At 40.3% G+C, this 17,794-nt stretch overlaps 1 protein-coding gene across 2 annotated transcripts in view; it reads right to left on the bottom strand.

The window, feature by feature from the left end:
- smarca4a (SWI/SNF related, matrix associated, actin dependent regulator of chromatin, subfamily a, member 4a) overlaps window positions 1-17,794 on the bottom strand; it is a 44,124-nt gene continuing 26,330 nt past the window's right edge. For both annotated transcript variants that reach the window (XM_034127069.1, XM_034127071.1), the window contains exons 20-34: window positions 16,895-17,008; window positions 15,036-15,143; window positions 14,857-14,943; window positions 14,533-14,579; window positions 14,283-14,449; window positions 12,997-13,160; window positions 11,037-11,300; window positions 10,037-10,120; window positions 8,870-9,088; window positions 8,146-8,408; window positions 5,423-5,531; window positions 5,209-5,310; window positions 4,826-4,964; window positions 2,329-2,468; window positions 1-693 (exon numbers count right to left, since the gene is read on the bottom strand). In XM_034127069.1, coding sequence (XP_033982960.1) covers window positions 661-693; window positions 2,329-2,468; window positions 4,826-4,964; window positions 5,209-5,310; window positions 5,423-5,531; window positions 8,146-8,408; window positions 8,870-9,088; window positions 10,037-10,120; window positions 11,037-11,300; window positions 12,997-13,160; window positions 14,283-14,449; window positions 14,533-14,579; window positions 14,857-14,943; window positions 15,036-15,143; window positions 16,895-17,008 — 2,040 coding nt within the window. In that variant the 3' untranslated portion in view covers window positions 1-660. The remainder of the gene's footprint in view (window positions 694-2,328; window positions 2,469-4,825; window positions 4,965-5,208; window positions 5,311-5,422; window positions 5,532-8,145; window positions 8,409-8,869; window positions 9,089-10,036; window positions 10,121-11,036; window positions 11,301-12,996; window positions 13,161-14,282; window positions 14,450-14,532; window positions 14,580-14,856; window positions 14,944-15,035; window positions 15,144-16,894; window positions 17,009-17,794) is intronic.

Raw genomic sequence — 17,794 nt, 5'->3', positions numbered from 1 at the left:
TTGTTAATTATGAGATGCCTTTATTGTACTTTTTGGAATCCAGTGACACCGACACAAGAAAATGGTCCGATCCCTCCCTCCCTCTTTACATACACACCCTGAGAGGGAGGGTCTGCAGGGTGGGATGTACCGTGATCCCGCTTGTAGTCTTAAATTAAACACAGAGATAATAGCGAAGACACATCCAGGTGCACACGCACGACATGCATTCAAAAAGAGAGGAACTTCAGAGTGACTCCTGGTTCACATGTACGCTTCGTCTTCAAAGTAAAAAGACAAAATGAATACCACTTACAAAAAAAACCAATAAAACAGTTAGCTGTCTTTATGGCCCACGATCAGTCTATAATTCAGGCTCTGTCAATCTTCCACTCACAGGAGAAAACAAAACAAGAAGGCAAAGAGACACTACTATTCATACTGGGAAAAACGGTTTAAATATGGAAGTGAATGGTCATAGCTTTCATATTTTAGTTTCATTTTTTTTAAATTGGTTTTTAATTAATGGTATACTTTAATGAGAATACAATTGTCCCACTAAAAATCAGCTGATCTAGGTAAAACTAGGCCTCCTCCACCGACTGTCTCCCTGCTGTATCTAAGTAAAATATATAAAGTCCAGTCAAGGGGCGCAGTGTCGGTCCAATCAGGAGAGCTCCTTCAGTCCTCCTCGCTGCCACTGGCCGAACGCTCCTGGAAACACAACACATTACGGTTAGTATCCAACAGAAGCACACTTAAGCAAGTCAACAAATAAGGAAACGTTTTGAGACTTCTAAAAAGGGATAAAGGACAGTTTGCACTTCCTAATGCTAATTCTCTTCACAGCAAAGTAAAAAAGTGAGAGGCATTCTTATTGCTTTGGGAAATGTCAACAACTTCATCTTCATTTGTCAAATCCTCTAGAAATGTATACAAATATGATCTGGAGACACCGACTGAATACAGGATTTATTTTCATGTTACTTGATACGATAATACTTTACTTTGGGGTTTAATTAACCTTTTATTTATTTACAAATTAGCAGTTCATCTGCAAAGTGTTTTTATTATTTAATGTTTTGTTTAAGTGTCTTAAATAGTCAAAAATGTCACTTTACAATTTCCTGTTTTCTCAGATCAACAAAAGGACAAAATCCTCACATGAGAAGCTTTCATTGGGAAGAAATGACAATACGTGACTTGTTTTCATGGCTTATTTGAGTACAATTTAAAAAAAAATTAATTTATAGATTATCAGTTGAGATTAGGGCTGTGCGATTATGGCAAAAATCATAATCACGATTATTGTGGTCAATAATTGATATCACGATTATTAAATACGATTATTCATTGACTTTGAAAAAAATCCATTTATTGAACTTTAAAACAAATAATAATTTGAACAGTATCTTTTTAACTGTTGATTACCCTGAACGTATAATTCAACTGAAAAACCAATACAAAAATAAATGATACATTTAAATAAATAATATCAAAATAATAAATACCAATAAACAAGATCAACAAATATTTTGGAGCGCACTTCCCCAAGCTACTAAACATATATAAATATGATAAATACAAATAAATGAGACCAAAATGAATTAGATCAAATATGTTGCACTGTCACAACCTAGCAAAGCTAAATAATTAATCGATTATGTTGTTTTTGTAATTGTGGCAGGCCAAAATCGTAATTGCGATTAAAATACGATTAATTGCACAGCCCTAGTTGAGATGCCAAGTTCAACAACGTATTGATAAAAAAAGAAAATTGTGAATATTTCATTTTTTTTTGTATCTATCAATTAAAGATTTACTTATTGTTTAAGCTATTTTGGAAATGCTTTAAATACATTTATTACATGGTTTAGTTGAATACTCGATTCTGATTGGTCAATTCAGAACACGTGACACGTTGTTAATCCTGAACAGACAGACCGCTGTCAAGGACTTATTGACCGTTGTTAAGGACGCTCAATTACAGATTTATTTATTGTTTAAGCTATTTTGGAAATGCTTTAAATACATTTAGTTTGTACTTGAACATACGTTGAAAGCATTTGGACTTAACATCTATGCACAAAACATTCTTATATCGTCAAAGAATAACTTAAAATGCCATTCACAATGTCTATGAGTTTATAATCATTTCATTTCTCTGATGCAACAGTTCAAAACACGAGACTGCAGTTGCTCAGAATCATAGCCAATTCATTTCCATGTACTATAACCGTGCATTAGCATTACTTAAGAGCACTTAACAAAGAGAGAATATCTTTCTGCACAAGCGTCCTCGTGTTTCTTCCACTCTGATGTTATTTATATTGAGTATCGTCTCCTCACCTCTTCCTGCTCCTCCTCGCTGTCGTCGTCGCTCACCACAGGTTTTGCTCGGGCTCCGCGGCCCCTCCGTCTCTGACTCTTTCCCCCCCGATCGCCCTTCTCTTTCCGGCTCAGCTTGATCTTCACCTTCACAGAGCGAGCTGAAACACAAATCAAAACCTCTTTCACGTTTCTGCACAAATCACCTGTTTCACTTTCATTTAATTTGGACATCATAAAAACAAACAAACAGAATTGCAACTTTGACATACTTGATGTCTTACAACCTTTCTGCATCGAAAATGAGACATTACTAGAACACCCAGCGTCCACAGACTGGTGATCGTGCAAAACCAATACAGACATAATTGAAAAGACCAAAACACTAAGTACAGCAGACAAAGAAACAACAACAAAAAATACATAGTCATAAATAATAACAATTAAAGGTAGGGTAGGTAAGAATGGAGAAACCAGCTCGAGTGCGCTACAACTTGAAAATACACAACCGGAAAAAATCTGCCCCTTTCTTCAGACTTCCTTATAGAGCCCCTCCTCCAACACACACGAACGCGCACATGACCAATGAGGGCACGAGATAAGTTTGTGCACAGATGGAAGGCTGACAGGCAGGTAGGCCATCCAGTTATTTTAGCCGGGCCGGCTCAGATGATTGGTCGTGCTTTTTACAGCGCCACGGCTTCCACAGATGAAATATTTGTATATATTTATTGTCAAAGTATTTAATGTATTCATTGCTATCAGGATGTTAAGAGCATTCCATGGAATATAACAAAAAGTGTTTCTGAAGTGAATTACCTACCCCACCTTTAAAAAGGGAAAAAATCATAAACTAATGGATCAAGATAACATGGTAAGCTTAGGGGACTTGACCGTGATCATATTGTATGAAGTGTGTACTACACACTGCATTATTGTAGTAGCAGGGGCATTCACCTCTTTAATTGAAGATGTTAGAGCACGGGAGTCAAACTCAATTTCATGGCGGCCACATCAGCGTTAAGGTTGCACTCAAAGGGCCGGTTGCAACTTTAAGACTATATAAATATACATATATATATATATATAATATATATATATAAACCCTTGTGTTGTGTTCGAAAGCTGTTACCGTTCATGGTGTTCTCGGGTACATTTTGACCCATGATTTATCTCAGTCCAAAACACTCAAAATAATGACTATCATCCAATATTGTTTTAACTACATCATAACTAACTTATAGTGCATTCATAACCGTACAATCCTGTTGTGATTTTATTCTATGGCCCAAAACACATTACACCACATATTGCACACGTGCATGTGTGAGTTCAGGTTCAAGTGTTACGGCCCGTCCACACGGCGGCGTGCGTTGAAGCTTCAACGCTTCTGCCCATTCACTTTGAATGGGGTGACGTCACGCTTTGCCGAACTGCATTGTGGGAGCGTCGCTTTGCTTGCGTTGCTCGCTTCAAAAGTTGAGCAACTTTTGAAGCGTCGACGGAAGCATCAGCCAATCAAATCATATACCAGTACAAGCTCTAGCCAATCAAACCGCGTGCTTGTGTGTCCGGGGCGGGAGATTCATGTGATTGGTTGTTGGTCGAGCTTCAGACACGCCCGCCTGCCGGCAAGCTTCAACGCACGCCGCCGTGTGGACGCTGCGTTAGTGTACATATTCTTTGAGAAAGGTGGAGTTCCCGTGGGGGGAGGGGGGGCGGAGGGAGGGGAGAGCAGGTGCATGTTGCGAAAAATGATTGTTACAGTGGATGAAGGGGGAGGGGTGTCTAAAGTCAAAGATGAATCTTGATTGGGCCAAATTTGACCCGAGTCACCCACAACATGCTGCCGGGTCTCCCCAGACCCCAATACCAAATTATAAACTTTTTTTTTTTTTTTTTTTAGAGACTTTCAGACTTGGCTAAAATCAGTTCTGTAGTGTTTATGTAGCTGTGGTGGAGGATATCATGAAGCCTCGTTCCGATACAAAAAACTAGAGCGTAGTTATTATATAATTTTAACTTGAAACGGGTCACGGGAGACCCCAACACAACATGAGGGTTAAATAATGTATCATATTTGAAAGAACATCCATAACATTCATCTGTTTGCAACTTATATATATATATATCAATATTCCAATTACTTGTATATAGACTATTCTGCACTATTTCTACTATATTCTATTTACTTGCATTATTTTAACTATTGTATCTGTTGTATCTGTTGCTCTGTTGGAGAAGCCTGTGAGCTCAGATTTTCATCAACATATCTACACTGTAGCTATGCACACATGACAATAAAAGCCTTGCATCTTGAATATTATATCATTGGATTATCATCAGTTCTGGTAATAACTTCATAATTAAATACGTCTGAAAACAGAAGTCTAGGGTAAATAATTGAAAGCAAATATTCAACAATTGGATATTATATTCTTTGCACGCTCTCGCGGGGCCACATCAAATGAGGTCACCCCCGTGTTAAAGTGTAAGAAGAATAAAAGGGGTTACTGACCCTCAGCCTCAGACTCTGAGCCGTCGTCGATGTCGTCCTCCTCTTCCTCGCTGTCCTCTCCTTCGCTCTCCAGCTCTTTCTCGATCTTCTGTCGGACGCTGGTGAAGACGGACTGCAGCACGATGGAGTCCTCGTAGATCTGGAGGAGCACGGAGACATCGAGGTTTTTAGAGTTGCATTCATGTGAAATATATTTATGTTTCCATCACTCTCTGTTTGTTTGAAAGTTCAGGTATTTGTGTTCAAAATGTAAGAAGTAAAAGTCGTCAGAAAAATAAGTAGTGGAGTAAAGTACTGAAACCAGAACAATGTACTTAAGTACAGTAACAAAGTATTTGTACTCCACTACTTCCCACCTCTGATCATTTCTAATGTGATCTCACCAGAGAGCCCTCCAGGTTGAAGGTCTGGGCGTTTTGACAGAGCAGCATCACGTCCTTCTCCAGGTCGTTCAGGCCGCGGTACTTATGGCTGCGGATCCTCTCCTAATGGCACACAGGAAATCACAGTCAGACAAACAGTAGACGAGAAAACACACAAGAAAATAACTGTTGTTGCTAACCCTAACCCTAAAACACGAAGAGCAGAAAGGCTCACCTTGATCTTCCTGAAGTCCACAGGTTTGCGGATGAGCTCGTAGTATTCGGGCAGCTCTTTGCGAGACGGCAGCTGGATGAAGACTTCGCTCAGCTGTCGCCCGTTATTCCTGAAACACAGAATATTTCTCTTAGCACGCATCGCTGAGAGTCAATGCTGAGTCTCAAATGAACACTTAGTAAATGGGTAATGCACGGTATGGTTTGCATGGTAATCGGTACGTGTAATTACTAGGCGTTATGGTATCAAAGTGTGAGAAGTGACTTCAAAATAAGAGCGACCTTTCGGTGAACGTAAAAGGCAATAAAGCATTAGTTCAATAAGATAGTAATAATAAATAAACAAAAGAAAAATTGTAATAAAAAGTCAAAGGAAAGATACATTTTTTGATTTTTTTAGCACAACATTCAGATGTGGACTTATACAAAAAAAAGGCCTCTTAAATTAGGACATTCTGATGTGGATTTTTCAAAATAAAAGGCTTCTTAAATCAGGACATTCTGATGAGGATTTTCAAAATAAAAGGCCTCTTAAATCAGGACATTCTGATGAGGATTTTTCAAAATAAAAAGACTCTTAAATCAGGACATTCTGATGAGGATTTTCAAAATAAAAGGCCTCTTAAATCAGGACATTCTGATGAGGATTTTCAAAATAAAAGGCCTCTTAAATCAGGACATTCTGATGAGGATTTTTCAAAATAAAAGGCTTCTTAAATAAGGACATTCTGATGTGGATTTTCAAAATAAAAAGACTCTTAAATCAGGACATTCTGATGAGGATTTTCAAAATAAAAGGCCTCTTAAATCAGGACATTCTGATATGGATTTTTCAAAATAAAAGGCTTCTTAAATCAGGACATTCTGATGAGGATTTTCAAAATAAAAGGCCTCTTAAATCAGGACATTCTGATGAGGATTTTTCAAAATAAAAGGCTTCTTAAATAAGGACATTCTGATGTGGATTTTCAAAATAAAAGGCCTCTTAAATCAGGACATTCTGATGAGGATTTTCAAAATAAAAGGCCTCTTAAATCAGGACATTCTGATGAGGATTGTCAAAATAAAAGACATCAGGAGGATACGTCCCCTCCTGACCCAGAAAGCGACGCAGCTTCTGGTCCAGGCTCTCGTCATCTCACGCCTAGACTACTGCAACTCCCTCCTGGCTGGTCTACCTGCATGTGCCATCCGACCTCTGCAGCTCATCCAGAATGCAGCGGCTCGTCTGGTCTTCAACCTTCCTACATTCTCCCACACCACACCGCTCCTCCGCTCCCTTCACTGGCTTCCAGTAACTGCTAGAATCCACTTCAAGACACTGGTACTAGCGTACCATGCTGTGAATGGATCTGGCCCTTCCTACATCCAGGACATGGTTCAACCATACACCCCAGCACGTGCACTCCGCTCTGCATCAGCCAAACGGCTCGCTGCACCCGCACTGCGAGGGGGACCCAAGTTCCCATCAGCAAAAACACGTGGGTTTGATATCCTGGCTCCTAAATGGTGGAATGAGCTCCCCATTGACATCAGGACAGCAGAAAGCTTACACATCTTCCGGCGCAGACTGAAAACCCATCTCTTTCGACTCCACTTCGAGCGATATAATTACTAACAAAGCACTTATATACTAATAAAGGACTGGCTTATCTAAAGCCAGTTGAGTAGCACTTGAAATGTTTTGGCTCTATGAAACCTGATGTACTTATATGATTCTGTTTTCTTCAAGTTTGTATCTTCTTGGTCGAATGCACTTATTGTCAGTCGCTTTGGATAAAAGCGTCAGCTAAATGCAATGTAATGTAAAAAGACTCTTAAATCAGGACATTCTGATGAGGATTTTCAAAATAAAAGGCCTCTTTAATAAGGACATTCTGATGTGGATTTTTTTAAATAAAAGGCTTCTTCAATCAGGACATTCTGATGTGGATTTTCAAAATAAAAGGCCTCTTAAATCAGGATATTCTGATGTGGATTTTTCAAAATAAAAGGCTTCTTAAATAAGAATATTCTGATGCGGATTTTCAAAATAAAAGGCCTCTTGTATCAGGACATTCTGATGTGGATTTACAAAATAAAAATACTCCTAAATCAGGACATTCTAATGTGGATTTTCAAAATAAAAGGCTTCTTAAATAAGAATATTCTGATGCGGATTTTCAAAATAAAAGGCCTCTTGTATCAGGACATTCTGATGTGGATTTACAAAATAAAAATACTCTTAAATCAGGATATTCTGATGTGGATTTTTCAAAATAAAAGGCTTCTTAAATCAGGATATTCTGATGTGGATTTTCAAAATAAAAGGCTTCTTAAATAAAAATATTCTGATGCGGATTTTCAAAATAAAAGGCCTCTTGTATCAGGACATTCTGATGTGGATTTACAAAATAAAAATACTCTTAAATCAGGATATTCTGATGTGGATTTTTCAAAAAATAAAAGGCTTCTTAAATCAGGATATTCTGATGTGGATTTTCAAAATAAAAGGCCTCTTGTATCAGGACATTCTGATGTTGATTTGTAAAATAAAAGGCCTCTTAAATCTCTTAAACGAGCTCTGTTACCTCTTAAATTCAAACTATTCAACCAGGAAAAACACAAGTTAAATTAAATAGTTTATTTGAAAGGAATTACTGTAGCCTAAACAGAGACATTAACACCAAGCCCAACTTCAGTGTGTATAAAGTTATCTTAGTGTGGTCGAACAGTTGTCCTCACCCGTCCTTATATTTGATGACGGTGTCCACGATCTTCTTCATCTTCTTGGTGAGGGCCGAGGGGTTTGGGGAGAGTTTCTCTGCAGGGGGACGGCCTCGTTTCTTGGCCTTCTTCCCGTCCTCGTCCTTGTCTCTCACTCGGCCGCTGCTGGAGCCAGGCGTCGCCGGACCGCTGTCGTGATCCCGGTCCTTCTTACGCTTCCTGGTCGTCTTTTTGTGACGCACCTCCTCCTCGATGTCCTCCAGATTCCCCTCCTCGATGGCCTGTGGAGAGGAGAGGTTATCACAGAGTTAAATCTGAGCCTAAATGTACTAACTAGAGGTTGTTCAGCAAGATAATCTCCACATATTAACACCACTTTATGATTTTTTTCTGAAGTAGAAACCTAATGTTGGGCTATAAAGGAACTACAGCACGGTCACATGACTTCACGTGACCACCGCTAAGCTAAAGGTGGCTAATGTTGGGCGTGATGATGTTTAGTCACTTGTTAGCAACCGGTTCTTTAATTCACCAGTGGGGTATTACTGACCTATTTTATGTTGTAGAATAAAAATCTCTCAGCTTGGGTTAACCACAGACCTTCTTACAGGCGAACAACCAAAAACACATTCAGAAAACTACTGACTTTGAAACAAGAGTGCTAAAACTCATTTCCTGGTTTCCTTCCAACACCACTCTAGGGTTTCACTTTGACCTCCTGAGATACAGGGTAACATCTCACCTTCAGCCACTGTTTCTCAGTGAGCGAGTCGCTGTAGTCGACCTCCTTGCGTTGGCGGGATCCTCGTCCGAACAACTTCTCCTCCTCCTCCTCGCAGGTCAGCCTCTCCACCTCAGCGTCGTCCTTCAGGATCCAGCTGGGCATGTCTTCGTCCTCCATCAGACGGGGCTTCCTCTTTGGGTTGCGAGCGTCCTCGCGGCGCCTGTCTAGATCCATGCGCTGGAATAATACAATAAGTGAGGTTTGTTTATAAAGGTACATTTCAACAACAAGGCCATTCAAAGTAGAGTTGCATAATTTGAAAATGTTTTATCATGGCATGATTTTTATAAGATGATCTGCACCAAACAAGGATTGTTATTAATCTGTAGAATACTGTTTGCAGCTCCAAAGAAGACATTTTCACATATTTTACCTTTAAAGAGTTCTCTCCTGCTGATGTTCAGGTGTATATCAGTATGTAGTGTCTCTACTTTAAAGAGTCCTCTCCTGCTGATGTTCAGGTGTATATCAGTATGTAGTGTCTCTACTTTAAAGAGTCCTCTCCTGCTGATGTTCAGGTGTATATCAGTATGTAGTGTCTCTACTTTAAAGAGTCCTCTCCTGCTGATGTTCAGGTGTATATCAGTATGTAGAGTCTCTACTTTAAAGAGTCCTCTCCTGCTGATGTTCAGGTGTATATCAGTATGTAGTGTCTCTACTTTAAAGAGTCCTTTCCTGCTGATGTTCAGGTGTATATCAGTATGTAGTGTCTCTACTTTAAAGAGTCCTCTCCTGCTGATGTTCAGGTGTATATCAGTATGTAGAGTCTCTACTTTAAAGAGTCCTCTCCTGCTGATGTTCAGGTGTATATCAGTATGTAGTGTCTCTACTTTAAAGAGTCCCACTCCTGCAGATGTTCAGGTGTATATCAGTATGTAGTGTCTCTACTTTAAAGAGTCCTCTCCTGCTGATGTTCAGGTGTATATCAGTATGTAGTGTCTCTACTTTAAAGAGTCCTCTCCTGCTGATGTTCAGGTGTATATCAGTATGTAGTGTCTCTACTTTAAAGAGTCCTCTCCTGCTGATGTTCAGGTGTATATCAGTATGTAGTGTCTCTACTTTAAAGAGTCCTCTCCTGCTGATGTTCAGGTGTATATCAGTATGTAGTATTTTTTTGGGACATACCATGAACAGCTCAAACTCCTCTTCACTTCTGGCGATCATCTGGTTGACGGTTTCGTCATCGGGAACCTCGTCCTCCTCCTGTTGCTGAAAAAATACAAAAACAAAGGATGTTTAGTGACAGAAGTCCAACGGTGATGTAAGTAGCACCTCAGAGCCACTTTAGTTCAAACTAATCTACAAGAAAGAGGGAGAAAAGCGTTATACAGAGGATTTCATTATTATTATTATTTATTAGGGCTGTACCGAAGAAAATAAAAGCTTCTATCGAGGTATTTTGTGAGAATCTGTCACAATATTTCACCCTAAAATAAAAAACCTCAGACAAAGTAATGTTTCTATAATAGTCAGGGGGTTTTCTAGTCAAATATAGTACGCTACTTTTACTTTACCCTCCTGTTGTGTTTCGATACCTGGATTTGTTTTAATGTTTGAGGTGTAATAAACGACACAGCAGCTTGTTGGCATGATACAAGTATTATTTTCTGCCTCGCTCATGAGAGTAACAGCTGGCGAAAATTACAGCCTCGCCTACTGATTTTAATTTAACCATATATCGATCCCGATCGTCGATTTCATGTAATTGTTTGCCTGACTGGCCATCGTAACCGGGTTCTTTGAAAATCAGAAAATCCACGGTTTTCAAACATTTCTGATCGGATTGGCAAAAACTTCAGAATTTGTATCGACCGCCGTTCAAATGACAGCGTTGTTTTCCCCCAAAAGTGGGCGGGGACGTAATTTTCGCCCGGAAGTGACGTAGGTGTCATCTATAGACATCCATAGTTTTGGAAAATATGTTCCGTGTCTGTGCTTTGTATATTCACTGCAGTTATTCATGTACCAGTAGTCTGAGACTTTGTTTACAGCTTAAAAGGGTGTTAAATAACATTTGGTCCATAATTGTGTTAAGGTCAAATTTGACAGGGAAAACCAAAGTAAGGGGTGAGAAAGACAATGAGACTGGAGGCAGGGTGTGTGTGTGTTGTGCATCAGGACCCACCCATGCTTTGGGCCGGGCTCCTGCCTGCGCCCCGACCTCATCTTGCTCCTCGGTCTCCAGGATGGCCTGAAGGAAGGCGCGGCGCTCGCAGCCCGAAGACTTCTGGTCGAACATCCCGGCCTGGATGACCTTCTGGTCCACGTTCAGCTTGTACTTGGCGGCGGCCAGGATCTTCTCCTCCACGCTGTTGACGGTGCAGAGGCGGAGGACGCGCACCTCGTTCTGCTGCCCGATGCGGTGAGCTCTGTCCTGGGCCTGGAGGTCCTGGAGGAGAGAAACACATGAGGGTTAGTTTATGTATCCTTTACTCAGGTAGAAGTACAGATACTCGTGTTTAAAAATACTCTGGTGAAAGTAGAAGTACTGACTAAACTTCTTTACTCAAGTCAAAGTAAAGAGGGCTTTGAAATGTACTTCAGTAAAAAGTACCCATAACTAGCAGCTGTTTTAAAGAGTACCTGACCTCCCTTTATATTAATAGAACAATAATGTCATTGTTAGCTAATGAATGTTTCCATGCTGAACAACGGCAACATGACAACGTTTTCATTGGTCCCTCTTCTTTAGAGAAGACCAGGAAATGATGGATACACGATCGTGTTCAAATCAATAGGCACGCAATGACTCTAAATCAGGGGTCGGCAACCTTTTTGATATGAAATTGCCATAAAAAATTGGGATCAGTGTGCCGACGATCGTGAACTGAGGGTAGAGCTCGACGCTCGTGAACTGTGAGCAGGAGGGCGGGGGGAGCCTCGCTGCGGGGAAGCAGTGTGTGGACCTCTTTCACCCGTCAGCGCAACTTACATGATGCGGTTTAAACACATTTAAATAATTGGTTAAACGGCATAATAATACAAGCGGCCGAGATGGGTTTTCTCCGCAGGGTGGCTGGCGTCTCCTTTAGGGATAAGGTGAGAAGTTCAGTCATCCGGGAGGGACTCGGAGTTGAACCGCTGCTCCTTCGCGTTGAAAGGAGCGATTTGAGGTGGTTCGGGCACCTAGTAAGGATGCCACCTGGACGCCTGCCTAGGGAGGTGTTCCAGGCACGTCCAGCTGGGAAGAGACCGAGGGGTAGACCTAGGACCAGGTGGAGGGATTATATCTCTTCGCTGGCCTGGGAGCACCTTGGGATCCCCCAGTCAGAGCTGGTTGATGAGGGAAAGGAACGTTTGGGGCTCTCTGCTGGAACTGATACCTCCGCGACCTGCTACTTCTTACTCAAAGTAGGCAAGACAGACTTTGTAAAAAAGGCTCAAATTAGGTTATCTCTGCACCCTTTATTTTGTATGTCCTTTCCCACTATGACTATGTGTGTCATTAAGTATGGTATTCCTGTCATGCTGTGTTTTTTCTTTATTATTTCTTGTTGGCTGTTCTGTTTGTCTTCCAGGTTGAAAGGGGAAGTATGATTTCCACCCCAAAGAACTCTATTGCTAACACTACAAAAACTTGAAATCTTGCCCAGTATATTTGTCTTATATCAGGAGTAGAGACATATTCTGACTAGATATTAGACACAATAACTTCAGAAGAAACATTGCAGTGAGATATCAGGTCTTGTTTGTAGACAATGCATCATCTTGTTAAGTCAAAACATCTTATTTTGAGTTGTATCTCAGTTGAAACTTGTTTTTTTTCACATATTTAATCACCAACTAACATCAGAAAACAGAACACTTTTGAGCATTTGCAGCTCATATTGTAACAACATTTCCTGATTCTGGTGAAAAATAGTTAAAAATGAGTTCTCCCAGCTAATTACAAGATCTGATTTATCTAAATATCCCTTCTTATTTCAAGACATCTTAGCAAGCTAATTTTCACTTGTTCTATTGGCAGCTTTTTGTACTTATTTTAAGTGAGAACAACTTGTTTTTGGAGCAGCATTTTTTCCAGTGTACCCTTGTATGCTTCTTCTCAATAAAAATATTTGAAACAAATGAGGTTATCTCAGTACCTGATGTGGGTTCCAGTCGCTGTCGTAGATGACCACGGTGTCAGCTGACTGCAGGTTGAGGCCCAGACCTCCAGCCCTGGTGCTGAGCAGGAACACAAAGTTGTCCGAGGCCGGGTCGTTGAAGGTCTTCAGGAGCATCCCACGGTCCTCTGCCTTAGTGGTTCCTGTGGGGGGAGGAGAGATTAAGAGTGTGAAGAAATAATAATAATAAAGCTTTCTTTATATAGCACTTTTCATACCACACATGCAGCTCAGAGTGCTTTACAAAATGGCGACCCATTACAAGTTAAAAATAAACAACACAAAATGAGATGTTAAGAACTTTACAGGTTCATGCAGCAAACTATAATATTTTAACAGGTTAGGAGACACAAGGAGGTAAAAGATTATATGATAATAAAAAGGGAATCTTTGAGGCAAACAAACATTTATGATACTTACACGTTTTGTTCAGCAGGAAAATCTACACATATTAACACCTCTTAATCATTTCTGAAGTAAAAAGCTAATGTTGGGCTATAAAGGAACTACAGCACGGTCACATGACTTCACGTCACCACCGCTAAGCTAAAGGAGGCTAATGTTGGGCTATAAAGGAACTACAGCACGGTCACATGACTTCACGTCACCACCGCTAAGCTAAAGGTGGCTAATGTTGGGCTATAAAGGAACTACAGCACGGTCACATGACTTCACGTCACCACCCGCTAAGCTAAAGGTGGCTAATGTTGGGCTATAAAGGAACTACAGCACGGTCACATGACTTCACGTCACCACCGCTAAGCTAAAGGAGGCTAATGTTGGGCTATAAAGGAACTACAGCACGGTCACATGACTTCACGTCACCACCGCTAAGCTAAAGGTGGCTAATGTTGGGCTATAAAGGAACTACAGCACGGTCACATGACTTCACGTCACCACCGCTAAGCTAAAGGAGGCTAATGTTGGGCTATAAAGGAACTACAGCATGGTCACATGACTTCACGTCACCACCGCTAAGCTAAAGGAGGCTAATGTTGGGCTATAAAGGAACTACAGCACGGTCACATGACTTCACGTCACCACCGCTAAGCTAAAGGTGGCTAATGTTGGGCTATAAAGGAACTACAGCACGGTCACATGACTTCACGTCACCACCGCTAAGCTAAAGGTGGCTAATGTTGGGCTATAAAGGAACTACAGCACGGTCACATGACTTCACGTCACCACCGCTAAGCTAAAGGAGGCTAATGTTGGGCTATAAAGGAACTATCAGAGAAGTAATTAGTGGTCAGGAGGAGTCTCACCATCCAGACGCAGGTACTTGAAGCCTCGGAAGGCGAAGTAGTCCTCCATGATGGTCATGAGCGTGGTCATCTGACAGAAGAGCAGCACTTTGTGGTTGGTGGCACACAGCTTTGGCAGGATTCGATCCAGCAGCTCAAATTTACCAGAGGCGCGGTACAGGTCGGGGCTGGACGGGTAGAAATAAACAGAATGAGCCAATATATTTCCACTTCCTGTGACTAAACACAAACCATATCAAGATGTACTCACCCGCTCACGACTCCTCCAGAGTAGCCGAGATGCTCAGAGAAAGACTCCTGTAAAACAAACACAAAAGCGGTCATATATACTCCTTCAGCATATCCATTTCCCCCCAAAATCCTCTCAACAACATTGATAGGAATGCCATATAAAGAGTGCTTTAGGACTACATATTCTCAGATCAAATGAATCTGAATAAAACCATTTAACCAAACCTCATGCAGGTCTGTCTGGGTGCTAATGCCGACTATAAATCCAGCGACATTTTAAGAGCCAGAGAAAATCCTCAGTTTCTAATCTTCTAGTGAGCTTTAGATATAATGTGTAGATTACCTCGATGTGCTGGAACATGTAGGGGTGGTTGCAGATCTTCCTCAGCTGCATGATAGTGTTCATCAGGGTCTTCGTGCCACCTTTACCCTGGAGAAGGAAAAACAAAACACCTTTTAGTCTCCGTTTTTTGGCTCTAAAATAGTTTAAATGTCCGAAAGAAATACGTCTTCTCTTCTCACCTTCTTGTCTTTTTCTGAGCCGTCAGTGAGCAGCACTCCCTTGGCCTGCATGTGTCTGTAGAGAACTCTCTGCAGGGACGACATGTCGCACTTTATCACGTACTCCACCTGGAAGACAACAATAAGAGGGGGAAATTAACAAAGACACCACATTATCCAGAGGTGGGAAGTAGTGGAGTACAAATACTTTGTTACTGTATTTAAGTACAAGTACAAGTTTCTGGTATCAGTACTTTACTCCACTACTTATTTTTCTGACGACTTTTTACTTTGACTTCTTACATGTTGAACCCAAATACCTGTACTTTCTACTTCTTACATGTTGAACACAAATACCTGTACTTTCTACTTCTTACATGTTGAACACAAATACCTGTACTTTCTACTTCTTACATGTTGAACACAAATACCTGTACTTTCTACTTCTTACATGTTGAACACAAATACCTGTACTTTCTACTTCTTACACTTTGAACACAAATACCTGTACTTTCTACTTCTTACATGTTGAACCCAAATACCTGTACTTTCTACTTCTTACATGTTGAACACAAATACCTGTACTTTCTACTTCTTACATTTTGAACCCAAATACCTGTACTTTCTACTTCTTACATGTTGAACCCAAATACCTGTACTTTCTACTTCTTACATGTTGAACACAAATACCTGTACTTTCTACTTCTTACATTTTGAACCCAAATACCTGTACTTTCTACTTCTTACATGTTGAACTCAAATACCTGTACTTTCTACTTCTTACATGTTGAACACAAATACCTGTACTTTCTACTTCTTACATGTTGAACCCAAATACCTGTACTTTCTACTTCTTACATGTTGAACACTAATACCTGTACTTTCTACTTCTTACATTTTGAACACAAATACCTGTACTTTCTACTTCTTACATGTTGAACTCAAATACCTGTACTTTCTACTTCTTACATGTTGAACCCAAATACCTGTACTTTCTACTTCTTACATGTTGAACCCAAATACCTGTACTTTCTACTTCTTACATGTTGAACACTAATACCTGTACTTTCTACTTCTTACATTTTGAACACAAATACCTGTACTTTCTACTTCTTACATGTTGAACACAAATACCTGTACTTTCTACTTCTTACATGTTGAACTCAAATACCTGTACTTTCTACTTCTTACATGTTGAACCCAAATACCTGTACTTTCTACTTCTTACATGTTGAACTCAAATACCTGTACTTTCTACTTCTTACATGTTGAACCCAAATACCTGTACTTTCTACTTCTTACATGTTGAACTCAAATACCTGTACTTTCTACTTCTTACATGTTGAACACAAACACCTGTACTTTCTACTTCTCACATTTCCCAAACAGGCTGGTTCCTTTAGTTTGAATGTGTGTTTGGTGGCGTGATCATTATTATTTAGAGTCATTGCGTGCCTATTGATTTGAACACGATCCGTGTATCCATCATTTCCTGGTCTTCTCTAAAGAAGAGGGACCAATGAAAACGTTGTCATGTTGCCGTTGTTCAGCATGGAAACATTCATTAGCTAACAATGACATTATTGTTCTATTAATATAAAGGGAGGTCAGGTACTCTTTAAAACAGCTGCTAGTTATGGGTACTTTTTACTGAAGTACATTTCAAAGCCCTCTTTACTTTGACTTGAGTAAAGAAGTTTAGTCAGTACTTCTACCAGAGTATTTTTAAACACGAGTATCTGTACTTCTACTTGAGTAAAGGATGTGTGTACTTTGGCCATCTCTGATCTTATATTGTATTTTCAATATATGAACAAAAACATTGGGATCTGGAGCTTTAATGTTCGTGCAGGAGTGAAATCATGACGACAGTATGTTACCTTCTCAGGCAGCTGAGCCTCGACCTCTTTCTTGAGTCGGCGCAGCAGGAAGGGCCGGAGCACTTTGTGTAAACGCCTGATGATGAGGATGGTCTCTTCTTCATTCAGGTCCACCTTCAGGGGAAAAGAGAAGTGAGGATGAGGAGGGAGAGTTGAAATCTCTATTTGGGAGAAATGGAAAGCGTATACTACACTGATACGCCCTTCTTTTGTTTAACCGTTTGAATCTCTTATTTAATGATCTATACCGTCAATGTTTTATATGGAAAAGAAAACACCCCATGTTCTTGTGTGCTTATTGAAAAGACGGACCACTCTGTAAAACTATTTAACTACATATGTATATATGTACACTGAAGATGAAATGCGATCCAAAACACACAACAAACAGATAGTGTACATTGTATGCTTAAAAGATCCCCCATTATACTGTTTTTCATCAATATATCACAGGTCTCAGATATATCCAGAGCCTGTCTCTGATTGGCTGAAACACCAAACAGATCATTGCAGCATCCCATAATCCCCTCTGTTTCAGCCCTGTTTCCAAAGTGCTGATTCTCTGTCTGTTACTTTAGATGAAAATAAGGAGCCCCTCCCCACGCCCCTCTGAGAGATATTTGGTTACAAAGAACTCAATGGTGCTCTAGGAGGAGATTCAGGTGATACGGTGGGGGGGGGGGGGGGGGTTACCTTGGTTGCTGATTGGCTAATGGTTACACAAGACAAAACATCGTTATGACATCATAAAGTGGCCAAAATCTGATCAGCTCATTTTCAGACAGGTTTTTATAGAAATGGATCAGGACAAAAAGAGAGAGAATCTTTGTTCCTGAAACTTTTAGAGTCTCTTTCCACAGAGGGGACACATGTTGATGAAGAAGAGACATGAAGAAGAGG

This window comes from Trematomus bernacchii, unplaced genomic scaffold (assembly GCF_902827165.1).
Source record: "Trematomus bernacchii unplaced genomic scaffold, fTreBer1.1, whole genome shotgun sequence".
Taxonomy (NCBI): domain Eukaryota; kingdom Metazoa; phylum Chordata; class Actinopteri; order Perciformes; family Nototheniidae; genus Trematomus; species Trematomus bernacchii.
This window is presented reverse-complemented; position numbering and strand designations above follow the sequence as displayed.